The 27,595-nt window shown below is 38.8% G+C and overlaps 1 protein-coding gene across 4 annotated transcripts in view; it reads right to left on the reverse strand.

Annotated features, from left to right (window-relative positions):
* The window catches only part of GDPD4 (glycerophosphodiester phosphodiesterase domain containing 4), an 88,267-nt gene that overhangs the window by 16,277 nt on the left and 44,395 nt on the right, over window positions 1-27,595 (reverse strand). For all 4 annotated transcript variants that reach the window (XM_054526049.1, XM_024255162.2, XM_054526050.2 and 1 more), the window contains 3 exons: window positions 15,711-15,932; window positions 14,147-14,301; window positions 3,254-3,401 (listed from right to left, as the gene is read on the reverse strand). In XM_054526049.1, coding sequence (XP_054382024.1) covers window positions 3,254-3,401; window positions 14,147-14,301; window positions 15,711-15,932 — 525 coding nt within the window. The remainder of the gene's footprint in view (window positions 1-3,253; window positions 3,402-14,146; window positions 14,302-15,710; window positions 15,933-27,595) is intronic.

Consider the following 27,595-nt stretch of genomic DNA (forward strand, 5'->3'; position numbering starts at 1 on the left):
TCACCTATTTCCCAGAGCTCTGTCTTCTGGGTCCTCTCATTGAGTTTGATGCTCCCTTTCCACCTCCATTGCACCCTCTCTAATTCCACTTGATGCTAATAGGGCTGGCACATTTTATCCTTTCTCAGGCCACTCTCCACCCTATCCCAAGGTCTTTCCCTGAACTGAATAATAAAATTAATAACACTAATGATCATAATTAACAATAAGCAAATAACAGGAGCCAGGCAGGTGTTCTAAGCACTTCAAGGGTATTTTCACATTTAAGCCTCATAATAGCCCTACTAGTAGAAAATCTTAACCAACTTCCACTGAACTGAGGCTCTTAATCCCCTCTGGGAAAAATATTGACTGAGGGCTGCTGTAGTTGGCTGATTGCTCCAAGAGGCCTACCAGATGAGCAGAATGTTCACAAAGAATCAGTTGTCCTTGTTTCCCAAATGGCTTAAGTCAACTGTACTTGTTATTGTAATAGTGCAATGTAATTAGATGCTGCTTAAATGTGAGATCTGAGTGAAAAAACTGTCATTTTCAAAGAAACTAAGTCAAATGCTTTGAAAAACTCAATGAGGACAAAATAGATCATTAAAGAATAGACAGTAATTAGATTAGGTGTAGGTGAAACACTACAAGGGTTTGAGGGATTATAAAGATCTAGGTAGATTCCTCATTCAGATTGATTGTCCTAATGACTAAGTTCTTGTTCTGCTTAAAACAAACAATTAGAAATCCTAGCTAGTTCATCTGGATGTTTAAATGAGAGAACATAGAACTCAATCAGCAGAAATATCCTCAAAGAAATGACTGTCAAAAGGTGAATTGAATATTTTAAAATAAAATTTGTGAAGTATGTATGTGGCATACTGTTTATAAAAATGACCACAAAATTCCTTCCAAACCTATATGCAGGCCCCTATACAACGTAACTTAGCTGTACCTCCCTATCAAGAGGTGAAGTCTGTTTCTCTCCCACCCTGAATCTGAACTTGGCCATGTGATTTTCCTTGGCCAATGGAACATCAGCCAACACAACACTGGGAGAACTTTGAAAAGTCCATGTGCTTTGGGGCTTGCTCTCTCTTGCTGTTGGGAACTCATCTCCACTAGGTGAACACACTCCAGCTAGCTGCCTTGAGGATGAGCGATGACATGAAGAGAAACTCAGTCATTGCAGGTGCACCTCTAGACAAATGAACAAGGCATCCTAGACTATCCAGCCCAGCTGACCTGGCTCAAACCAGAGATATCACCTAGCCATCAGCCAGAATTGAGATATGATAAATATTTGTTTAAGACAGTAAGTTAGGTAGTTTTTATTAAGCCATCAGCCATCAGCCAGAATTGAGACATGATAAATATTTAAGACACTAAGTTTTAGGTAGTTTTTATTAAGCATTAAAAGGTAACTGATAAAGTGTACATCATTTTTAAATGATTCCTCACTTTAACTTTCTCAATTACGAGACCAATGACCAGACCAGATTATGTTGGACACAAGTGTGTGTTTCTACTGCACTATTATTATCCCCAATTTTCAAAAAGAAGAAACAAAAAAGCCAAAAACCACAAACAGGTTAACTAATATTTCCACATTCACACAGTAAGTAGTGGAGCCAAGATCTGAATCTAAATCTCAATCAGTCTAACTCTGGAGTGTAGGCTGCCTGTTAAGGCCTCTGAGACACGAGCCCCACCTCCCTGAATAAAATGACACATGGCATAGGCTGGGAACCATGCATTGGGTCCTTTAAAAATGCCTAGACTAGGTGTGGAAGGAAAAATTTTTTATATATATATCCTTTTAAACTTTTTGAATTTTGAATCACATGGATTTATCAATTTAAATATTGAAATGAAAAAAATGCATTCAGAAATAGCATCATTTAAGTAAATGTGTACCTCCCAAAAGGACAACTTTGAGACATTACTGATTCAGGGGATAGGATTAGGGAGGGGTGTGCTGCTTTCTAAATTATGCATTTTTGTAATGACTGGATTTTAAAATGTTAGAAAAATACATAGTATATACATGAAGGGGAGTTGTATGGGGACAGGTGGGTGGAAAGGCTCCACCTGTGCTGAGTGACCTGCCATCCAAAGCTCCCTTCAGGGTCATCTCCAGAAAGCTGACCAAGCCACCATAGTAAGAAGTCAGCGATTTCTCCTTTCTACCAGAGGGCCTGGATGCAGTTACTGGCCCTGTAAGACTGTGCCTTGACCCTGGATCCCTTTTCCCCTGGTCCTGACCCTGAACAGGTCAGAAGCTCAGGCCAGAGGGTGGAGATCTGGAGGAGGTGACTTGAGGCCCCTTCCCTCTTAGGCTTCTCTAACAAAGGCTTTAACTTTCAAGGCCATTTGGAGTTTGGGTTATTACTTGGGATTGGACTCTTTAATTCTGAAGTGAGGCTTTTTGATGACTAAAAGTGAACTTTTAAAAGTTATCTAAGAGTGACTGGAAAAGCTACAGGACCTAAGTGAGATTTCATTCAGGGGCAGAGAAAGGCCTACATCACAGACCAGGTTTAAAGAATCAATGCAGCGAAATTAAACTGTTTTCTGTTGTATGCTAGTGTGTCCCACTCAGTCAACCTACTCTCTATACAGATAAGAACAAGTTCTGTAGCAGTAACTGGTTAGCTGGGGCTCCCTCCACAGATAGCGATAGGATTTGGCTGGGATTGTAAACCGGGTCTTCAGATTCTCAAGCCTCTGGCAGTAAGCAACAGAAGGCCTAGAACAGGCAACTGGACACTGGCTACCCTCTTCAAAAGCAATTTGTTAGGGCACACAGTTTCCACTTTGGAGTCAAGTACGCTTGGTTTTCTCCCCACTCTCCATGCCGTTGTCAATTGTTGCCATGCCTCTACAAAGGTGGGGCTACAGTAACAAAACTCTGAAGTCAGACCTCATTCTGAATCCTGCCTCATGAGACCACATGCAAAGATATCTTTGAGCTTCAGTTTCCTCATGAAGATGATAACAGTGGCTAATTCAAAGGGTTAAATGACATAATGCTTGTAAAGCACATTGTAAGGATTCAATAAATGTCAATTATTATAACAATACTAATTTTTGCCTGAAAATCCCAGAAGGATCTATGTGAGAGAATGGAAAATACCACATCTCCAGTATTCATAGAAGTCTGTGCTCTTAAGTGGCTGCCCAAGGGATGGCACAGTGGGCAACACAGGGCTGGGGGGCCTGCACTGCTATCATACCAAGCCTGGAAGAACAATCTGGGCAACCAGCTCACCATGAAGAAGTGAGGGTGATTAAGCTGACTCAGGAGCCCAATGTTGTCTGTGGTCACTGAGTTAATCCTGGAGCACCAGGCCAGTGAGAAAAGCCAAGGCTCATTGACGGTGTATACGTTGATATGGATGTTAGCTGCTTTATAATCTCTGGAACAAAAACAGAACCCACAGGGGATTTAGATCAAGTTTCATTCTGATCATCTAAAAGGAGAACAGCCACCATGTTTGTGAAAGGCTGTTGCCTAAATCACCAGAAGCAGCTAGTCCAGGGACAATTCATGATATGATGTGACAGAATGGGCTCATAGTACAATAAGATAAAGGATTAGATTTAGCACCTCTGCTCCTGTAGCAACAGTGGTGTGCTGGTAAACCAAATGTCCTAAGGAGAATAATAAAAAGGAAGAAAGAAAACATATTTAAAAAAAAAAAGAAAGAATGGGGAAAAGGGAAAAGGAAAAAGAAAAAGGAAAGCCCTATTGTAGCATATGCAAATTTCCATGGTATAAACACTCCTACCATAGCCAATTGTAAGCTACCATTGGTAGAACCAATTTGCAGAGTTTCTGCATATTTAATAACAAGCTGGTATGAGCTGGCTCTGGCATGCTACTATGTAGCAGCACCTATATTCTCACTTCTATCAGAGCACTGATCACCCCCTACTCAAATGATCTGCTCATTTATCAGTCTTCTTTACTTGACTCTAAGCAAACTAAAAGCAGAGACTATGTCTTATTTGTCTCTGGATACTCAATACCTAACATAACACCAGGCTCCACAAATATTAATTGAAAAAATAAATAAATGAGTACCAATCTGGTGAACTTATTAAATTTCAAATATAAAGAATTTTTGCAAGTAATGAAAATAGGGGGAAAACCTGATTTTTCCCACGGCACTAAATGTCAGTGGATACTTGTGGACTGTTTATAGAGACAGGAAGAAAATAAGTGGAGGAACACCTAGTAATTCTAGCTAAGTTGTCATTTTCAGGGATTCAATTTCTCAGAAAACATACCATGTAAATGCCTTCAAAATTTTTTTTCAACTCTCAAATGGTATGGCATATTGGAAACTGCTCTGTACAAGCCTGGGTTTGAATCCCAGTTCTGTCATATACTAGCTTAGTAAATTCTTGGCCTCAGTATAGAAAGTGTAAAATAATAATAATGCCTCCTTAACAGAGGTGCTAGCAATTAGTTATCCAATACGTTAGCATTGTCTCTGAACCAATCCCTGCAGAAAAAGATAAATTTTAATTGGAAAAAACAGTAAAAAGTTACTTATTTTTACCTTTTGAAACCAAAACTCAAAAACCAATCACATTCCTTGTTTGTTTAAATTTTAAATTCAGGAGATACATGTGCAGGTTTAATACATGAATATATTGCATGATACTGAGGTTTGGATCTGCTACCCAAATAGTGAACATAGTACCCCATAGGTAGTTTTCCAACCCTTTCCCCTGTCTCTCCCTCCCCCATTTTGGACTCCCCATTGTCTGTCATTTCCATCTTTATGTCCATGTGTACCCAATGTTTAGCTCCCACTTATAAGTGAGAACATGTGGTATTTGATCTTCTGTCTCTGCACTAATTCACTTAGAATAATGGCCTCCAGCTTCATCCATGTGCTGCAAAGGACATGATTTCATTCTTTCTTATGGCTGCATAGTATTCCGTGGTGTATATGTGTCACATTTTCTTTACCCAGTCCACCACTGATGCGCAGTTAGGTTGATTCCATGTCTCTGCTATTGTGAATAGTGCTTCAATAAACATACAAGTGCAGGTATCTTTTTAGTAGAACAATTTATTTTCCTTTGGGTAGATGCCCAGTAATGGGATTGCTGGGTCAAATGGTAGTTACATTTTTAGTTCTTTGAGAAATCTCTAAACTGCTTTCCCCAGGGGCTGAACTAATTTACATTCCCACCAACAGTGTCTAAGCATTTCCTTCTCTCTGCAACCTTGTCAATATCTGTTATTATTATTATTTTTTTTACTTTTTAGTAATAGCCATTCTGACTGGTGTGAAATGGTATCTCATCAGGGTTTTGATTTGTATTTCTCTGATGATTAGTGATGCTGAGCATGTTTTCATATGTTTGTTAGTTGCTTGTATGTCTTCTTTTGAGAAGTGTCTGCTCATATCCTTTGCCCACTTTCTTAAACAAGTGGAGTGACATATGTGTTCATGGATTGGAAATTCAATGTAGTAAAGATGTCAGTTCTCCCTCAAATTGATCTGTAAGTTTGATGCAGCAAGGTTTTTTTTTGTACAATTAGCAAGTGGATTATAAGATTCATATGGAAAAGCACAGCCCTACAATAATTAAAACAATCTGAAAAAAAAATAGTGTGAGAGGGAATCACTCTACCTGATGTTAAGACTTACTATATAGCTACAGTAAGCAAGCTAGTGTGGTATTAGAGGAGATATGGACACATAAATCAGTGGAACAGAACCGAAAACCATACAATAGATCCATACAAATGTGACAAATGATTTTTGACAAAGATACAAAAGGAATTCAATGGAAGAAAGATAGTCTTTTCAAAAAATAATGCTGGAGTAACTAGACAGCTACAGTTTCTAGAGAAATCAGTAAAAAATGATCCAAAGATGTAAAAATTCAGCCAGAGCCAGACATGGCAGCTCATGCCTATAATCCCAATGCTTTGGGAGGCCAAGGCAGGAGGATGGCTAGGGGCCAGGAGTTTGAGACCACCCTGGCAACACAGTGAGACCCTGTCTGTACAAAAAAATTTAAAAAAATAGCCAGGTGTGGTGGCACATGCCTATAGTCCTAACTACTGTGGAGGCTGAGGCAGGAAGATGGCTTGAGCCTAGTAGTTCGAGACTACAGTGAACAATGATCACATCACTGCACTCCAGGCTGGGTGACAGAACGAGACTTTGTCTCTATTAAAAAACAAAAACAAAAAAAATTGAAGAGATAGAATGAGATACTAAAAAATGATTAACTAAAAAATAAAAAGAGAGGGAAGGAGTGACCAAAAAACCCCACAAGGAATAGAAAGGACAAATAGAAAAAAAAATAGCATGATGGTAATGTAAACCTAACTATATTAATACGTGAACTAAATTTTTTTTTCAGGTTCACTATTGTTAACCTTTTTTCCTCCCTTTTTTTTTCTTGTTATTATACTTTAAGTTCTAGGGTACATGTGCACAACGTGCAGGTTTGTTACATATGTATACATGTGCCATGTTGGTTTGCTGCACCCATCAACTCGTCATTTACATTAGGTATATCTCCTAATGCTATCCCTCCCCCGTCTCCCTACCCCACAACAGGCCCCGGTGTGTGATGTTCCCCATCCTGTGTCCAAGTGTTCTCATTGGTGAACTAAATATTAATGGACCAAACATTCCAATTAAAAGTCCGAGATTATCCTACTAGATAAAAAAGAACTGACAAAATTTTGTTTATAAGAGATGCACTTTAAAGACGCCAAGTGGTTGAAAGCCAAAAGATAGAAAAAGACATATTAAGCAAACACAAATTATAAGGCAGCCAGTGTGGCAATATTAATACAAGAAAAAGTAAACTTTAGATAAGATTAATTACCTTAAACAAGGGACATTTCATAATGAAGGGGCCAATTCACCAAGATCTAATAATCCTAAGTGAAAATGCACCCAATAAAAGAGTTTCAAAATACAAGAAGGAAAAAAACACACACACACACACAGATCAACAATCACAATTACAGTTGGATATATTAACAGTTGGGTATATATTGGTAACTGACAGATAGCAGTATAAGGAACCATTCATTTTTCTTTGATTGGGGAAGTTGCTCCCAGAAGAAAGAAGGAATAAGTCTTGATCTTGAGAAGTCTGAGAAGTCTCCTTCTCAACAGGATAACCTGATCTTTTGTAAACAGAATAATAATATTTACTAGGAAGAGCAGCCTTATATGTAATGTTCTTAAAAGGATGGTCCTGTTTAAGTATTTCTTTATTACATATTTTGTAAATAAACATGGAACAGATTTACGAGGCATGGGTCCCTGGAGAATGACACATAAACTAGATAACTCTCTGGGACTATCAAATAGAGATGTTTCATGACTCAACTGCTCCCCTTATGTGTGAGTTAACCCTGCACAAACTCACTTGGAGGCCTCATCTATTACTCTGGGCCACAGAGTACGTGTCCAATAAATAAAGATACCTGCACAACCACAATCAATGTCTCTCCTTGCTTTGTTTGAGCCTCTTGATTGCCTGCTGTATCCTTGAAATTAATGATAAATCTCGGCAGTAGGTAGGTTATCTGATATGTGAATGTTTGATCTGCAATCTAATCCTTTGTATTGGCTCAACAGAAAAAGGAAGAGAAAATGAATATGAAATTTTCAAAAAGCCTATCAACCAACTTGAACTAATTGACATTTATAGAATACTACACCCAACAACTGAAGAGGGCACATAATCTTCAGGGGGACATGGGAAGCTCACCAAGATAAACCATATAGTGAGTCATAAAATAAGTTTAGAATTTAAGCCATAGAATTTAAAAGGGTTGAAATTATACGGGTTTGTTCTCTGGTCACAATAAGCTTAAATTAGAAATCAATAACTAAAGTAGCTAGAAAATCCTCAAGTGTTTAAAAAGTTAGCAATATACTTCTAAATAATCCACGAGTCTAATGAGAAATGAGAAAACTTTAAACATTTTAAGTTGGATAACAAAGAAACAATATATCAACATCATTTGTGGGAGAAAATTAAAGCAATGCTTATAGTAAATTTAGAGCTTTAAGGCTGGGCGCAATGGCTCATGCCAGAGGTTGCAGTAAGCCGAGATCACTCCACTGCACTGCAAACTGGGCAACAGAGTGAGACCCTGTCTCAAAAGATAAAAAATAAATAAGTTTATAGCTTTAAATGTTTACATTAGAATGAAGATCTAAAACAGGTCATCTAATTTTCTACCCTAAAAAAGCCATCTATTAGCAAGAACAACAAATTAAAACCGAAGTCAGTGTGAAAATTATAAAGAGCAGAAATCAATGAAATAGGAAAGTAAAGGTGCAATAGGAAAAAGATAACAAAGCCAAAATTCAGTGTTTTGAAATGATTAAAATTCATAAACCCCTAGCAAGACTGATCAAGAAAAACAGAAAAAATAAAAACTTCCAGCATCAAAATGCATTAGAACTAAAGGTGGCAGTTGCACAACAATGTAAATGTACTAAGTGTCACTGAATTGTTCACTTTAAAATTTTATGTTAGGCTGGGCGTGGTGGCTCATGCCTATAATCCCAGCACTTTGGGAGGCCGAGGTGGGTGGATCACCTGAGGTCAGGAGTTCGAGACCAGCCTGACCAACATGATGAAACCCCGTCTCTACTAAAAATACAAAAATTAGCTAGGCGTGGTGGTGTGCACCTGTAATCCCAGCTACTTGGGAGGCTGAGGCAGGAGAATCACTTGAACCTGGGAGGCAGAGGTTGCAGTGAACCGAGATCACACCATTGCACTCCAGCCCGGGCAACAAGAGTGAAACTCTGTCTCAAAAAAAAAAAAAAAAAAAAAAATTATGTTATGTGAATTTCACCTCAATACAATTTTTTATTTAAAATTTTTTTTTAAACATTAAAAATAGACCAATAACAAGGAGTAATAAAAAGTAATACAAAGTCTACCAACAAAGAAAAGCCCAGGACATAATGGCTTCACTGCTGAATTCCACCAAACACTTAAAGAAGAACTAATATCAATCCTTCTCAAACTCTTTCAAAAAAATAAAGTGGAGGGAATACTTCCAAACTCATTTTACTAGGCCAGCATTACCTTGATACCAAAGCAAGATACGGACACTACAAGAAAAGAAAATTACAGGCCAATATCACCAATGAAATCCTGAGACATAAAAATCCCAACACAATACTAACAAACTGAATTCAACAGCACCATAAAAGAATCATTCACCATAATCAAGTGGGATTTCTCCCTGGGATAGAAGGAGGGTTCATCATCCTTGTATGATGAACAAGGAGGGAAAATCAATAAATGTGACACACTGCATTAACAGAATGAAACACAAAAACCATATGATCATCTTAATAGATGTAGAAAAAGCATTTAACAAAATTCAACACCCTTTCATGATGAAAACTCTCAACAGATTACGTATAGAAGGAATATACCAAAATACAATAAAGGCCATTCTGGACATGGCCACAGCTAAAATCATACTCAATGGTGAAAAGTTGAAAGCTTTTCCTCTAAGATCAGGAACAAGACAAGGATGCCAAATCTCACCACTTCTTTTTGACATAGTACTGTAAGTCTTAGCCAGAGCAATTAGGCAAGAGAAAGAGATAAAAGGCATCCAAATAAGAAAGAAGTTAGATTGTCTCTGCAGATGACATGACCTTTTATATAGAAAATCCTAAAGAATCCACAAAAAAAAAAACTACTAAAACTAATACATTCAGTTTATCGGTTGCAAAGTTGCAGGATACAAAATCAACATACAAAAATCAGTAGCATTTCTTTCTATGTACTAACAACTACCTAACTGATGAAAATAAGAAAATAATCCCATTTACAATAGCAACAAAAATAGAATTCTTAGGAATAAAACTTTACCAAGGAGGTGAAAGACCTGTACACTAAAAACTATGAAACACTGATGAAAGGGGCCGGGTGCGGTGGCTCACACCTTATAATCCCAGCATTTTGGGAGGCTGAGGTGGGTGGATTACCTGAGGTCAGGAGTTTGAGACCAGCCTGGCTAACATGGGGAAACCTGGTCTCTACTAAAAATATAAAAAATTAGCAGGGTGCAGCGGTATGTGCCTGTAATCCCAGCTACTTGGGAGGTTGAAGCAGGAGAATCACTTGAACCCAGGAGGCAGAGGTTGCAATGAGCGGAGATTGTGCCACCGCACTCCAGCCTGGATGACGGAGCAAGACTGTTTCAGAAAAAAAAAAAAAAAAAAAAATTGATGAAAGAATTTTAAAAAAACACAAATAAATGAAAAGTTATGTGTTTATGGATTGAAAGACTTAATATTGTTACAATGTCAAAATTACCCAAAGCAATCTACAGATTCAACATAATCCCTCTCAAACTTCCCATGTAATTTTTCACAGAAATCGAAAAAAAAATCCTTAAATTTGTATGACCACTAATGATTTCCAAAAGCCAAGGCAATCTTGTGCAAAAAGAACAAGGCTGGACACATCACATTCCCTAATTTCAAAATATATTACAAAGGTGTGATAATCAAAACAGATGGTAATGGCATAAAAACAGACACATACCAGTGGAACAGAATAGAGAGCCCAGAAGTAAATTCACGTCATTATAGTTAATTGAATTTCAACAAACATGCCAAGAACATACAATGGGGAAAGGACAATCTCTTCAATAAATGGTGTTGAGAAATTGGATAGGCACATGCAGAAGAATGAAATTAGGCCCTTATCTCATACCACATACAAAAATCAAATCAAAATGGATTAAAGACTTAAATGTAAGACCTGAAACTAAAACTACTAGAAGAAAATGGGAAAAGCTCCACAACATTGGTCTCTGGGCAATGATTTTTTGGATATGACCCCAAAAGCACAGGTAACAAAAACAAAAATAGGCCAATGGAACTACATCAAACCAAAAAGTGTCTGCACAGCAAAGGAAACAATCAACAGAGTGAAGAGAAAACCTATGAAATAGGAGAAAATATTTAACAGCAAAAAAACAAATAACCCAATGAAAAAATGGGCTAAGGACCTGAAGAGATATTTCTCAAAAGAAGACACAAATAGCCAACAAGCATATGAAAAAACACTCAATATCACTAATCATCAGGGAAATACAAATTAAAACCACAAGGAGATATCATCTCACAGCTCTCAAAATTTTGGCTATTACAAAAAAGATGAAAGATAGTAAGCACTGGCAAAGATGTGGAGAAAAGGGAACTCTTACACACTGTTGGTGGGAATGTAAATTAGTACAGCCATTATGGAAAACAAGGTGGAGGTTCCTCAAAAAACTAAAAATAGAACTAACATATATATGATCCAGAAATCCCACTACTGAGTATATATCCAAAGGAAGTGAAATCAATATGTCAGAGATATATGTACTCCCATGTTCATTGCAACACTATTCACAGTAGCCAAGATATGGAATCAACCTAAGTGTCCATCAAACAGATGAATGGGTAAAGAAAATGTAATATATACATACAAAGGAATACTATTCAGCCTTTAAAAAGAAGGAAATTCTGTCACTTGTGAAAACATGGTTGAGCATGGGCGACATTATGGTAAGTGAAATAAGCCATGCAAAGAAAGACAAATACCACATGATCTCCCTTATATGTGGACTCTAAAAAAGTCAAACTCACAGTGGGGTACGGTGGCTCACACCTATAATTCCAACACTTTGGGAGGTGGAGGTGAGGGAACTGCTTGAGCAAGACCGCATCTCTATGCAGAATTTAAAAATTAGCCAAGTGTGTTGGCATGTGCCTGTAGTCCCAGCTACTTGAGAAGCTGAGGTAAGAGGACAGCTTGAGCCCAGGAGGTAGAGGCTGCAGTGAGCCAAGATCACGCCACTGCCTTTCAGCCTGGGTGACAAAGCAAGACCCTGTCTTTAAAAAATAAATAAATAAATAAATAAATAAATAAATAAAAAGGCCTGGCGCAGTGGCTCACGCCTGTAATCCCAACACTTTGGGACGCCAAGGCGGGTGGATCACGAGGTCAAGAGATCGAGACCATCCTGGCCAACATGGTGAAACCCCATCTCTACTAAAAATACAAAAAATTAGCTGGGCATGGTGGTGCGCACCTGTAGTCTCAGCCTGAGGCAGGAGAACTGCTTGAATCCAAGAGGCGGAGACTGCAGCGAGCCAAGATTGGGCCATTGCACTCCAGCCTGGTGACAGAGCGAGACTCCGTCTCAAAAAAAAAAAAAAAAAAAAAAAAGTCTAACTTATAGAAAAAGAGAGTAAAATGTTGGTTACCAAAGGCTAATGTTGGTTACCAAAAAGTAGAATGTTGGTTACCAAAGGGTTGAGAGAGAGGGGAAATGTTGGTCAAAAGGTATAAAGTTTCAGTTAGATAGAGGGAATGTTTTGAGATCTATTGCACAGCAGAGTAACTATAGTCAATAATAATGTATATTTCAAAATAGCTGAGAGTAAATTCAAATGTCTTAACATGAAGAAGACATGACATATATGTTAATTAGCTTGATTTAATCATTCCATATTATATAAATATATTAAAACATCACATTGTACCCTATAAATATATACAATTATGATGTCGATTAAAAATAATATAAATTTTTAAAATGTCTTTAAAACATTAAAAAACTTTGTAGCATAACAAATAAAACAGAGGGCAATTCTATACTCTATACTTTTGATTAAAATAATGCATTTAAAGCATTCTCAGTTAAAATGGCAAGAATAATCTCATTAAAACTTTTAACCACTCCAGCAGGTACCACTGTTATTCTAATTTACAAAGGAGAAAACTGACAATTAGAAACTTTTCCAAAGTGACCAAAGTAGTTGATGGCTAGGCCAGGTCTAGCAAACATAGAACTTGACACATAATAATAGCTCAATAAATGGAAGTCATAATTATTTTTCAACTACTAGATCAATCTCAGGATTAAGAGAGAAGGAAATCATTCTAGAGCCATTTTCTATTTGAAAAAAAAAGTAGAAAATAGAAATATGCTCAAAATAGAAGAGTAGTTGAGTAAAGAAAAATCTTCTGAATGGGAATTAGAGAGTAAAACATATATAATTTTCCAACGCTAAAAGAAAAAAAGACACTATTATATGATCAATCCATGGCCAGAAAGGCAGAAAAAGCAGGAACAGAAACAGATGCATGCAACAGCCTTTTATTAAACCCACAGGAGACTTTGGATATCTATTATCTATCTATAGATAGATTATAGATATTATCTATAGATAATAGATAATAGATATCTATAGATAATATTATCTATATCTATCTATACATAGATATAGTTATTATCTATCTACAGATAGGTAGATAATAGATATCTATATATTATCTATCTATAGATAGGTAGATAATAGATATCTGTATATTACCTATCTATAGATAGGTAGATAATAGATATCTATATATTATCTATCTCTAACCTGTTGTCTATCTCCCTCCCTCTGTCCCTCCCCAAGGAAGACTTTGTCTCTAAAGCATTTAGAATCATATAAAAAATTAACCTTAAATCTAAGACAAAGGGGATATGGATTAAATTAAGCATGTTTAATAATAGTTAAGTTTGGAAAAGTTATCATTTTATTCTCAGGTGCTTTTAATTCTGAAAATTTGTCTCTAATTGTATATTTATAAATACAGTGGTTAATAATTTTAGTTTCTTCTCATGCTTAGCTATTTTTACATTTTTTAAATAATGGTTTCATTATATTCTTAATTATCCCTTCCAGAAATATGGCTATCTGGATCACAAAGCCATTTACAAGGAACTGCCATCCATCTGGTAATGGTAGGACGAAATAAACAACGTTTTGAGTTCTGACTTTTCAACGTCCACCTTTTATATAAGAACAGAAATGCCAAGCATACAAAAAAGTGTACTGAATGGTGAAAGATTAGAGTACACAGCGGAGGCTAAAGTCTATGTTCCAGGGATATAGTCAACACTTGATAATGTTTGTTGGCATAGGGAGGGAGGGAGGAAGGGGTAGGAAAAAGAAAGGAGATTCAAAGATAACCACACACAGAAATTCTGAGATGGAAAGGGGAAGTTAAGTAGTTTAATTAGAATGTGTATTTTGTGTAAGTAAGGCAACATGTGCCAAGAGAGGTGTGGTCAAACACTTACCTTAACCCATTAGGGAACAACTTCTTGTAGTCAACGTTTATTATACTGATATTGTTTTTAGCAAGGGTTTTAACGGATACTAAACGGCCCACATGCTGAAAACCAGGAGCCACGGACCTGACATATTGCCTATCATGAGTTGGCAACCAAAAAATCTGTAAGGAGAAACAAGAAGTCCTTCAGTAGATAATCAGCTATCCAGGTACGAACAGCCCCATAGAGAATGGAGGGAGCTCCATTCCAGCACAGGTAGTATTCTACAGAGAGTAGAGAGAGAGAGTCTAGTCCTTGGTGAAAGAGTCAACATGGGCTAGTATTTTGTTTTTTTGTTTGTTTGTTTTTGAGATGGAGTCTCGCTCTGTCGCCCAGGCTGGAGTGCAGTGGCACAATCTCGGCTCACTGCAAGCTCCGCCACCCGGGTTCACGCCATTCTCCTGCCCCAGCCTCCCGAGTAGCTGGGACTACAGGCGCCCACCACCACACCCGGCTAATTTGTTGTATTTTTATTGTATTTTGTATTTTTAGTAGAGATGGGGTTTCACCGTATTAGCCAGGATGGTCTCGATCTCCTGACCTCATGATCCGCCCGCCTCGGCCTCCCAAGTGCTGGGATTACAGGTGTGAGCCACCGCGCCCAGCCCTGGGCTAGTATCTTCTAATGAACTCTTATAACGGGGCTTTCACTAGGGCTACTCTGGAGCTGAGTTTTCTCACGACCTCTCCATTTACCAGTTAACATCAAGTGTCAAGGGCCTACTGTGTACACAAAGACTCATACAAGCAAAGTAGATTAGTTGATAGATGTGGGTGAATAGTGAGAATCAAAAACATCTTTCTGGTTAATGATGTTAAAAATCATCTTTGAGGCTGGGTGTGGTGGCTCGTGCCTGTATTCTTAGCACTTTGGGAGGCCGAGGCAAGAGGATCCCTTGAGCCCGAGAGTTCGAGACAGGCCTGGGCAACATAGGGAGGCCCTGCTTCTATTTTATTTTTAAAAAATCATCTTTGAGAGGAGTCATTTCCTGACAACAGGAATGCTATTATGACTCATCTGTGAAATACTTCCATTTGTAAAAAGACTTATAATTCTGAGAATTCATGGGATTTGGAACAACTGACTGCCCAAATGCAGAATTGCTTCTGAAAAACATTACAAGCAAATCTCTGCTCAAATAAGAACCAGCTCTCCTTTCTATATCATTCATCATGCCAAGTCTCCAAAGCCTTAATGTTACCCAGGCTCTTTCTAATGGATCTATGTTGGTGTGGTGCAGGTCACATTAGATAGTTATTACACATATTCCTCTTTAACAGGGTGCTGACATTTCATTTGGTTTGGAATAGCAAACAGCCTCAATGGTTTTCCCCACTGAGATAAATTTAACTGGGTCATTCCTAGATTACCACATGTAGCTGTATAAGTAACAATCTTCATTTCCATAGGAAGTAAAATTACTTAAGGATCCCAGGGTAGATGTACAAGGTAGGTCAAGTTCAACTACTGTGCTCCTAGGACATGCTACCCACCTCCCAACCTATGTCATAAATACTGAGATAGACATACCAGATGTTGCTCGATTTTAGAGGCAAGGATCACTCTTACTACTTGGCGGATAAATGTGTGTCTGAGAGGATGTTTTGGTGGAGGGCGATGAAGATCAAATATCACAAATTTTCTTTCCTTCTCTGCAAGTGTCAATAAATCAGCTAGTGTTGGAATCGACTGATTTCTTGCTCTTTCTTTATCTGCCTCTGATAGAGGTTTCATATTGTAAAATGGCCTGAGCTAGAAATAAATACATCAAAAAATACATCAAAAGCACTTTCCAGTTCTCCTACTATGTAGCCACACATCCAGCTCTACCTCAGTTGCTCCATTATCATTCAATCCACCAGGCCCTCTGAAATACTAGTCCTACATAACAGGTGACAAGGAGAGAAATAAAATGTAATAATCATCAATAATTACAGTGTTTGGAATGGTCTCTTCTATATCCTACAACCTGTTGTATTTGCATTGAAGGTCATGTTCTTATCCTGACCTTCCTTTCCAGCCTTTTCTCCCATAACTCAAGATAATACATCCCTTTTCAGTCACGCTGGCTTCCCATACGGGCTCTCGCTATTCTAGTTTTGTGTAACAGGAAGAACACATGCTTTGGCTTCAACTGAATTTAATACCAGCTCTACCCCTCCCTTGACTTCCTCGCCATATCCACTTGTTAAAATCCTACCCTTCCGATGCTATTTCCCTCACGAAGCTTTCCTTTCATCTTCCTGAACTAAAGAGACTTCAAGGCTGGTGCTGCGGTCATGCCTTTAATCCCAGCAGGCTGAGGCAAGAGGATCACTTGAGGCCAGGAGTTTGAGGCTAGCCTGGGCAACATAGTGAGACCCTTGTCTCTACAAAAAAATTTTTAAATAGCTGGGTGTGGTGATACATGCCTGTAGTCCTAGCTACTAGGGAGGCTAAGGCAGGATAACTTGAGCCCAGGAGTTTGAGGCTGCAAGTGAGCTATGATCATGCCACCGCACTACAGCCTGGGCAATAGAGTGACGCCCTGGGCAATAGAGTGAGGCCCTATCTCTAAAAAAATCAATAAATAAGGAGACTTCAATGGCTTTAAAGCCCAATGGCCCATTTTTATGCCTCTGTAACTGTATGTCTCATTCATATATAGCTAATGTATGTAAAAATAGCTAAGCATGAGAAGAAACTAAAATTATTAACCACTGTATTTATAAATATACAATTAGAGACAAATTTTCAGAAACAGAATTTGGACATGTCTTAGTACATTAAAGTTCAATCCTGGCTCACTATGCTTCTTGCTATGCAACCTTGGTAATAAAACCATTTAAATTCTCCAAGTCATCATTGCCCAAATTAAAATATAGAGGAGAGGAAGAATAACCTATATATTTCTTAGGATTATTTTGAAGATTAAATATGATAAAAATATTTACAGGGTCTGGGAGTATGTCTGGTACATAGATAGAAAAGTATACAATTCACATTAGTTCCTTCACTCTCTACTGACTCTACTGGAGTGTAACTCCCTCTTGGTGGGAACTGTCATACATTCTTCGAAATGCACAGCATTTCACCTAACACATGGGAGAACACACATATGTTTGCTACATTAAATTTAATAGATGGCAACTTTGATAATCACTTGCCATTTTTTAAATCATTTGAGTGAAGGCAGTGATAAAAGGCTACCTCCCAGGAGAAGGAAGTAGTAGAAGGAAGAAGTCACATTTTCTTAAGACTCAAGTAATCTCTCTTTTTCTCTACACAACTTTTTCATTCTCTTTCATACCTCTCCTATTTCTTCTTCTTCTTCCTTTGACCTAAATAAGCTGCCTTTTTTAACATTTTTCTCAGGAAAGAAACAATCACATTGCACAGTATCTCCAGAAAATTGCTAGGCCAGAAGGCAGATCATTGCTAGGCCAGAAGGCAGATCTAAATCATGGTTTAGATCTGATTGAAAGCTACAACTAATGGTTTTCTTAATTCTCAGGACAATAGAAATATGCTTCAGAATTCAAGATTTTGTTAGCTACTACCAGACCTAAACCAACTGGTTCACTTAACTGTTAAACCTTCTTGTGAGAAGAATTCATGGGAAAGACCAACACAAGACCAAAAATTCAAAATAGCAAAGATGGTAAATATTTAATCAATATAAGAGTTTAAAACTAGACTCCAGTAAACTTTAAATAGTATTATGGGTGTAGGCCTAACAGCTGAAGTACATTGTGCCTCTTTAGACTTAATCAGAAAAATAAACTAGAATGGATAAATGCCTGTTTAGACTATGCCCAACATGTGATTGAATGTTTTCAAAAAGCCACAGGAAGTAACCAGCTAGAAATGCAAATAAATTTCTGGTCCTCCAGATGAAACATCTGGTTCCTCAAATAAAAATAAGATTAAAAGGTCCTCTGTTCTCTGTGCCTCTGTGTAGACATATTACAAGAAGAAAGGTTATTGGAAGAGCCAATGTATAATATTGGTTAAGAAATAGAAAGACAAGGCCGGGCATGGTGGCTCACGCCTGTAATCCCAGCACTTTGGAAGGCCAAGACGGGCGAATCACCTGAGGTCAGGAGTTCGAGACCAGCCTGACCAACATGGAAAAACCCTGTCTCTACTAAAAATACAAAAATTAGCTGGCTGTGGTGGCACATGCCTGTAATCCCAGCTTCTTGGAAGGCTGAGGCAGGAGGCAGAGGTTGCGGTGAGCCGAGATTGCACCATTGTACTCCAGCCTGGGCAACAAGAGTGAAACTCCGTCACAAAAAAAAAAAAAAAAAAAAAAAGAAAGAAAGAAAGAAATAGAAGGACAATTAAACCTGTCCAATGATGCCACATCAAGGAAACATTCCACTGAATAGGCGATTCTGATAAGAACTGTAACTACATGTGAACAACAATACAATTTTCCTTTTTTTTTTGAGATGGAGTCTTGTTCTGTCACCCAGGCTGGAGTGCAGTGGTACAATCTCAGCTCACTTCAACCTCCGCCTCCCAGGTTCAAGTGATTCTCCTGTCTCAGCCTCCCAAGTAGCTGGGATTACAGGCATGCACCATGACGCCCAGCTCATTGTTGTATTTTTACTAGAGACAGGGTTTCACCACGTTGGCCAGGCTGATCTCGAACTCCTGACCTTGTGATCCACCTGTCTCGGCCTCCCAAGTGCTGGGATTGCAGGCGTGAGCCACCATGCCCAGCCAACAATACAATTTTCTTGTTGATATGGGCACCACCACATCTACCATTAATTGCATTACTATAAAAAAATCAGATCACCAGAGTACTACAACCACTTAAGTAGTGGGGTATCTAACAATCTTGTCTTTTTCCATGTCCCAACATAAAACTATTACTTTGAGATCATTGTCAGAAGAACATCTCTTTCTTCTCTATGGCACTTTCCCTATACATTTATTTATTTATTTTTAATTTTTATTTTTCTTGAGTTTTGTTCTTGTTGCCCAGGCTGGAGTACAATGGCACAGTCTCAGCTCACTGCAACCTCCACCTCCCAGGTTCAAGCAATTCTCCTGCCTCAGCCTCCCGAGTAGCTGGGATTACAGGCACCCACCACCAAGCCCGGCTAATTTTTTTTTTTATTTTTAGTAGAGACAGGGTTTTACCATGTTAGCTAGGCTGGTCTCGAACTCATGATCTCTCCCCTATAAATTTAAATATTAGAGGCTGGGCAAGGTGGTTCACACCTGTAATCCCAGCACTTTGGGAGGCCAAGGCGGGCAGATCACAAGGTCAAGAGATCGAGACCATCCTGGCCAACATGGTGAAACCCTGTCTCTACTAAAAATACAAAAATTAGCTGGGCATGGTGGTGTGTGCCTGTAGTCCCAGCTACTCGAGAGGCTGAGGCAGGAGAATTGCTTGAAGCCGGGAAGCGGAGGTTGCAGTGAGCCGAGATCATGCCCCTGCACTCCAGCCTGGCAACAGACCGAGACTCCATCTCAAAAAAAAGAAAACAAAAAAATTAAGAAGCTACTTTGCAAAAAGAACCACAAGAAGAAATGTACTACAGACAAATTGTTTTTAGAAGCTTCAGAAGGTTCTATTGCACATTATCAAATTACAGCTCATATGAACATTACTATATTGATTCAAAAAACAACCAAATAGACTTCTGGTTTCTGGTTCCACATGTAAGGAGCTTGGAAGCTGTCGCTCCATCCTAACAACAAGTAAAAATTTGAAAAGAATGAAAAATCAACAATTCTTCTTGGATCTGTAATAGAGGTGAGGACACAGGGCAAACTGCTGCCCAGAAAATTGGACACACAGGTGAAAGGAGATGAATCATAGCTTACCAGAATGAGCCTAATAAATGGAAACCACTAAGGAAACCAGTGCTGGGGTAGGAAAACTTGAACCATCATTGACAAATTCCTGGAGGATTAATGTGGACAAGTCTGAGAGTTAAAAAACTCAAGGGGACACCTTGAGATACATGATTATGTTGTTTATTTGAAATCTTTCTACTTTTTTTATGTAGGCATTTATTGCTATAAACTTCACTCTTAACACTGCTTTTGCTATATCCCATAAGGTTTGGTATGTTGTGTTTCTATTTTCTTTCATTTCAAACATTTTTTTAATTTCCTTAAGTTCCTCATTAACCCACTGATCATTCAGAAGCATGTTGTTTAATTTCCATATATTTGTACAGGTTTTAAAAAGTATAACATCTTATTTGTAAAGCTTAATTTTGACATAAAATTTTATAAACAGTATTATCTGATTTTTACATTTTCTCTTTTATTTGAGCCAATAAAATTTATTTTTTTAACTTTTATTTTAGATTCAGTGAGTTCATGTGCAGGTTTGTTACCTGGGTATATTGCATGATGCTGAGATTTGAGGTATGAATGAACCCATCACTCAGGTACTAAGCTTAGTACCTAATAGTTTTTCAACTCTGGCCCCCTTCCTCCTCTAGTAGTCCCAATTTTCTATTGTTGCCATCTTTATGTTCATGTATATCCAATATTTAGCTCCCACTTATAAATGAGAACATGCAGTATTTGGTTTTCTGAGCCTGCATTAATTCACTTAGGATAATGGCCTCCAGCTGCATCCATGTTGCTGCAAAAGACATGATTTCACTCTTTTTTATAAGTGCATAGTATTTTGTGGTGTATACATTTGTACAGTTTTGAAAGTTCCTCTCATTGATATCTAGTTTTATTCCATTGTGGTCAGAAAAGACACTTAATATGATTTCAATTATTTTAAATTTGTTGAGGTTTGTTTTGTGGCCTTACACATGGTCTGTCCTGGAGAATGTTCCATGTGCTGATGAAGAGAATGTGTATTCCACAGCTATTTTATGAAATATTCTGTAATTGTCTGTTAGGTCCATTTGGTCCAAGTACAGTTTCAATCCAATGTTGATCTTTTGTCTAGATGATCTGTTCAATGCTCATAGTAGGATGTTAAAGTCACCAACATTTACTGTATTGGAATCTTTCTCCCCCTTTAAATCTAATAATATTTGCTTTGTATGTCTGGGTGCTTTGGTATTGAGTGCATGTATATTTATAATTGTTACATCTTCTTGGTGAATTGATCCCTTTATTATTTCATAATGACCTTCTTTGTCTTTCTATAGTTTTGGAACTAAAGTCTGTTTTATCTGATGTAAATATAGCTATTCCTGCTTGCTTTTGGTTTCTGTTTGCATGGAATATCTATCCCTTCACTTTCTGTCTGTATTTGTCTCTACAGGCAAAGTGAGTTTTTTGCAGGCAGCATATAGTTGAGTCATTTCCTTTATTCATTCAGGCAGTCTGCATCATTCAAGTGACTAATTGGTTTACATTCAAGGTTATTGTAATAGGTGATGACTTACTGTAGTCATTTTGTTAATTGTATTATGTTTGTTTTTTATATTCTTTCTTTCTTGTTTTTCATTTCAGTCTGATGGTCTTCTGTAGTATAAAAGGTTTGATTTTTTTTTCTCTCTCTCCTTTGCGTATCTGCTCTACTGATGAGTTTTATGCTTTTGTATATTTTCATAATGGTGATTATCACCTCTTTGCTTCCAGATGCAGGGATCCCTTGAATATTTCTTGTAGGGCTAGTCTAGTGGTTTTGCATTCCCCAGTTTTTGCTTGTCTGGGAAAGACCTTCTCCCTCATTTCTGAAGAATAGATTTGCTGAGTCAAATATTCTTGGCTGGCAATATTTTTTCTTTCAGTACTTTCAATACCTCATTCTACTCTCTCCTGGTCTGGACAGTTTCAGCTGTCAGTCTAATGAGAATTCCCTTATATGTGACTTGATGCTTTTCTCTTGCTCTTCTTACAGTTATTTGTCTTTGACTTTTGACAATTTGATAAAATATGCCTTGGTGAGGACCTTTTGGGATTGAATCTATTTGGGAACCTTTGAGCTTCTTAGATCTAGATGTCCACCCCTCTCCCCAGATTTCGGAAGTTTTAAGCTATTGTTTCATTAAATAGTGTTTCTATGGCTTTTTCCAACTCTTTCCCTCAGGAACATCTACAATATGAAAATTTGTTTAATAGTGTCCTTTATTGTAGGCTTTCTTTATTCTTTTTCATTCTCATTTCTTTTTTTCTCCTCTATCTGGGTAATTTTCAAATGACTCATCAAGCTCAGAGATTATTCTGCTGAAACAAGTCTCTTGTTGAAGCTCTGTACTATATTGTTTTATTTTGGTACTTGAATTATTCAGCTGCAAGGGTGTCCATTTGGGGTTTTTTTTTTTTTTTTTTTTTTTTTTTTTTGAGACAGAGTCTTGCTTTGTAGCCCAGGCTGGAGTGCAGTGGTGTGATCTTGACTCACTGCAACCTCCACCTCCCGGGTTCAAGCAATTCTCCTGTCTCAGCCTTCCAAGCAGCTGGGACTACAGGCACATGCCACCACACCTGGCTAATTTCTGTGTTTTTTAGTAGAGACAGGGTTTCACTATATTAGTCAGGCTGGTCTCCAACTCCTGACCTCAGGTGATCCACCTGCCTCAGCCTCCCAAAGTGCTAGGATTACAGGCATGAGCCACCACATCCGGCTGGTTCTTTTTTACTGTATCTATGCTTTTGTTGAATCTATCATTGACATCATGAATTGTTTTCCTAATTTTGTTGAATTGTCTATTTTTTTGTATCTCATGGAGTTTCCTTAAGGTAATTATTTTGAATTCCTTTTCCAGCAATTCATTTATTTCCTTTTCATTCAGGTCTGTTACTAGAGTTATTATGTTCCTTTGGTGGTGTCATATTTCCTTGCTTTTTCCATTTCTTGTGTCCCTGTGCTGATGTCTATGCATCCGGTGGAATAATCACCTCTTCCAAACTTTCTAGAGTGGCTTTTCTAGAGAAAGATTTTCACCTGCAGTTGGGTCTTAGTGCACTAGTTGAGAAGGGTGTGGTGACTTTGTTCCTGGGTAGGTGCAGTGGTATAGTCTCTGTGCAGCTTCTTTGGCTGCATTCAACGTCAGCAATAACTGTGGGCATCTCAGTGGCTTAGGGGTGTGGAAATTTGTTGTCGCAACAGCAGAGGTGTATGTTGTTAATGTCCTTGGTCCACAAAGGCTTTTGGGGTTCTCCAATTCTTGTTTTCCCTACAATGAGGAGACTTCACTGAGGGGATCCCTCTTGGTGTCAGGTCTGACATGGCCTACAATCAACTGCCATGGTGCTGGATTCCAGGTGCAAATGTTTAGATTGGCAGAGTCCTAGGATCAGAGTCTCACAAACCTATTTGCCCTGTGAACCTTTCACTCTCTGTGGAAGGGTTGGACATAGGTTGCCCACACCATCAGACTCTAACCCCTTAGCAGCTTGAGTCCAGGGAGTTAGGCTGTAGCTGTGACTCTACTCTTGCTAGGCAGGGAATAGCCCTGGCCTGACTCTAAGGAAGAAGGTATGTTCTGGAGGTTTGAGCCTAGGGCACAGGGTATGGCTATAATTTGGGAGCTTGAGCCAACAGGGCTCAGGGGCAGCTTCGGTGCCTGGGAATGAGGCACCATGTAGTGACAACACTAGACTCTAAGATGGTAGGATTCAGCAGTATCCCAGACTCTGTGAGGCCAAGTGCAGCAGCAAGTACCCCAGTATGGCTGTTGTTTGGGTCCTGGGGGGCAAGAAGCAGCACAATGTGACTCCATTCCTTAGGGATGGCACTATCTCAGCAGCTTAGACTCCAGGGAGCTAGTCCAGCTCCAGGGAAGCAGGATACTACAATTGTTTGGCCTGTAGGGTCGGGTATCTCTGCTCAGACACTGGTTTGTTTCCCTGGGATGAAGGGTACTATGTTAGCTTAGCCATGAAATGTGCAGTTGCTCAGCTCAGCCAAAACATTGATTCTCCAAGGGTTGATGTGCCACTCTACTCAGGCCTTGGGGGCCTGACTGTTCTGAGCAGCCCAGGCACCATTTCCCTGCCACACAGGGCTCTGACAAAGTACTTTTTCCTTGAGAGGGCAGTGTAGTTTCAACTCAGGACCCCAGTGGCAGGGCATAGCCAAGTCTGAAAGAGGTAGATGGAGCTGTTCTGCCAAAGCACCATATCCCCAGGAAAGGGTACACAGCTCCATCTCTAGCCCAAGGGTACAGGGGGAGGGGTAGGTGAAACAGTTCTATCTGCTGCTTGGCTCCACAGGGAAAGGTGTAACAATTGCTTGGCCTGGGGATGTTAGGCCACTCTGTTGGGGTGGTTCCCCAGTAGTTTAGCACAAGGGATGAAGAGGTGCTGTGGCTACTCACCTCTGGAGCAAGATGTGAGTAGTTCCAAGATGGCATTTCGCAGTAGCCATGTAGGCCACGGGGCAGGCACAGCTGGCTCCTTCTCTGAGGGGAACACAGTTGTATGGCCTCTAGGTAGCTACCCCAGCAGGGCTTAGGGCCTGTGAGGACTGCAGGGGACCCCAATAGGGGTCCAAGGTGCTGCTGGGGGCTGCTGGGATCCTCTTGCCTACCTTTTCACCATAGAGAGAAGTTCCTCCTGGCTGATCTCAGATGGGGGATGAGGTGGCAGGGTCCTGTTGTTTCCTTCCATTCTCTATGTGGGTCTCTTGAGTTTCTGTGCTCACCAGGGTTTCTGTTACTCCTGTGATGTACTCTGGTGCTGTCCTTTATTTTCATTAAAATATGGTTTTTTATTTATTGTTTTGGCTGTCTTTGTGGAAGGGATGAGTGCTAGTATTTTCTAGTTGAATATCTTGCTGTCATTTCTCCTTTGAGTGGGTTTTGTCATCCTGCTTGTTCCTTCATTAATGTGATAAATAAAACTTGTACTCATGCTGACTATGTATCTGCATGAGAATTATATTTTTATCATTTCTATAATTATACTTTCACAAAAGGATATAACAAAGTTCCACGGAAGTGTTGGTTGGGCTAAAGAAACAGGAATTCAGTTTAGCTTCCAGTATCAACTCCCAGAATGTCTGTATCTATTCTTATTTTGTTATAAGATTAACTACTTGATTTTCACAATAATCTCAAGACTAATAAATACATTAATAAATAATGACCAATTCACCACCATGATCAATCAATAATCATACCCAACCAATAAAGAATCATCAGAATAATCTTTACTAATTTCTTCACTATGGGAAAAACTACCCAAATCTCCAAATCTTTTAAATCACATGATAACACCATTTCAACTACCTTCTAACCATACAGCATGAAAGCAAAGAAAGCTCCACGATCAAATCTAAAGATAAAGTCTCCAGATAACCATATTTGAACCCCAGGTTTCAGGACGCTCTTCAGTAGCCATTGAAATAGGATAACTAAATGCTACAAGCAAAGCACCTAAACAGCCTAAACATGCTAAAACAGAGCTATTAATCTTAAAAAATGCCCACCAAAAGTCATTACAATAACAGATCCAACCCTATCACTTACAACTAACCCAAACATTCAAAACTGGAGACAGTTTTGAAGAAATGTTTGAAAACCAAAAATAAGGCCAGGCGCAGTGGCTCACATCTGTAATCCCAGCACTTTGGGAGGCCGAGGCAGGTGGATCACCTGAGGTTAGGAGTTCGAGGCCAGCCTGGTCAATATGGTGAAACCCTCTATTAAAAACACAAAAAATTAGCTGGTCATGGTGGTGGGCACCTGTAGTCCCAGCTACTCAGGAGGCTGAAGGAGGAGAATCGCTTGAACTCAGGAGGCGGAGGCTTCAGTGTGCTGAGATCATGCCACTGCACTCCAGCCTGGGTGGCAGTGAAACTCCGTTTCAAAAAAAATAAAAATAAGGCTGGGTGCCATGGCTCACACTTGTAATCCGAGGACTTTGGGAGGCCAAGGTGGGCAGATCACAAGGTCAGGAATTCAAGACCAGCCTGGCCAATATGGTGAAACCCCATCTCTACTAAAAATACAAAAAAATTAGCTGGGCATGGTGGCGTGTAGCTATAATCCCAATTACTCGAGAGGCTGAGGCAGGAGAATTGCTTGAATTGAAACCCAGGAGGCAGAGGTTGCAGTGAGCTGAGATCACACCACCGCATTCCACCCTGGGCTACAGAGCGAGACTCTGTCTCAAAAATAAATAAATAAATATTTAAAAAAGAAAACTAAAAATAAGGATGCTATTTAATGTTATTAAGTATTAAATGTTTCTGAATGTACTCAGAATTATGAAAAAATTAAATTCATGGTTCCCACATGGTAGCTAACCATGACCGCTGACATGAGAAACAACTGTTGTCTTTCAGCAATAAGGACAACTAAGTTCCAATAAAGACCAAGAAAAAGCATCCATTAATTAAAATTCATCAACTCTACTGTTCCATCAAACATCTCAGCCTGATGAAACTTTGGCTCAATTTTAGGAGTAAGTTTAATTCTGTAAATCCTAATAAGACTTTCCTCAGCCTTATATTATACATCAGATACAATAATAGGCTTTTCATCTAGAACACACCTTTGCCAAAATATTAACTATAGCTAACTAATTCAATATATACATCCTAATGGAGCACCTCTAGTTTTTATGTGTCTATGTATGAGACATATTGCAGAAGCTACATATACTCAGAAACCTAGAATATCAGAGTAATCACATTATTTTCATATATGGAAATAGCATGTATAGACTATGTACTCCTATAAGGACAAATATTCTGAGCAACTACAGTAATAACAAATCCACTTTCAGCTATTTCTTATATTAATTACTAATTAATACAATGAATCTGAAGTGGAGTCTCAGTAGATGAAACAGTTTGGATGTGTGTCCCCTCCTAATCTTATGTTGAAATGTGACCTCCAATGTTGGAAGTGAGGCCTAGTGAGAGGCATTTGGGTCATGGGGGCAGATCCCTTATGAATGATTTGGTGCCCTCCCCTCAGTAATGAGTGAATTCTCATTCTATTAGTTCATGCAAGAGCTGGTTGTTTAAAGGAGTCTGGTACCTCCTTCTTTCTTTCTTGCTCCCTCTCTCACCATATGACATGCCTTGCTCCCCCTTCACCTTCTGCCATGAGTAAAAGCTTCCTCACCAGAAGCCGAGCAGATGCTGGTATCATGCTTGTAGAGCTTGTAGAACCATGAGTCAAATAAACCTCTTCTTTATAAATTACCCAGTCTCAGGTATAGCAACACAAAATGGACAAACACAGTAGGTAAGTCCATCTGTACATAATTCTTCACTTTTCCTTATTTTTACATGAAACATGATCAAACGGCCCTCAGGATTAACATCAAACATAAATAAAATTCCATTCCACCAGTACACAATCAAAAATCCCTTAATATTTCTTTTCGTAATTACACTACTACCGTATAAGTGAGCTATTACCACAGCTGACCCTCACATCTTGCTATCTCTGCTGTCACAAGTGCTAGCAATATGGATGCCTGCTATCTATCTTGTTGAGATGTTTACTTTCAAAATCAAAGTCTCAAATGAGTAT

This window comes from Pongo abelii, chromosome 9 (assembly GCF_028885655.2).
Source record: "Pongo abelii isolate AG06213 chromosome 9, NHGRI_mPonAbe1-v2.0_pri, whole genome shotgun sequence".
Classification (NCBI taxonomy): Eukaryota; Metazoa; Chordata; class Mammalia; order Primates; family Hominidae; genus Pongo; species Pongo abelii.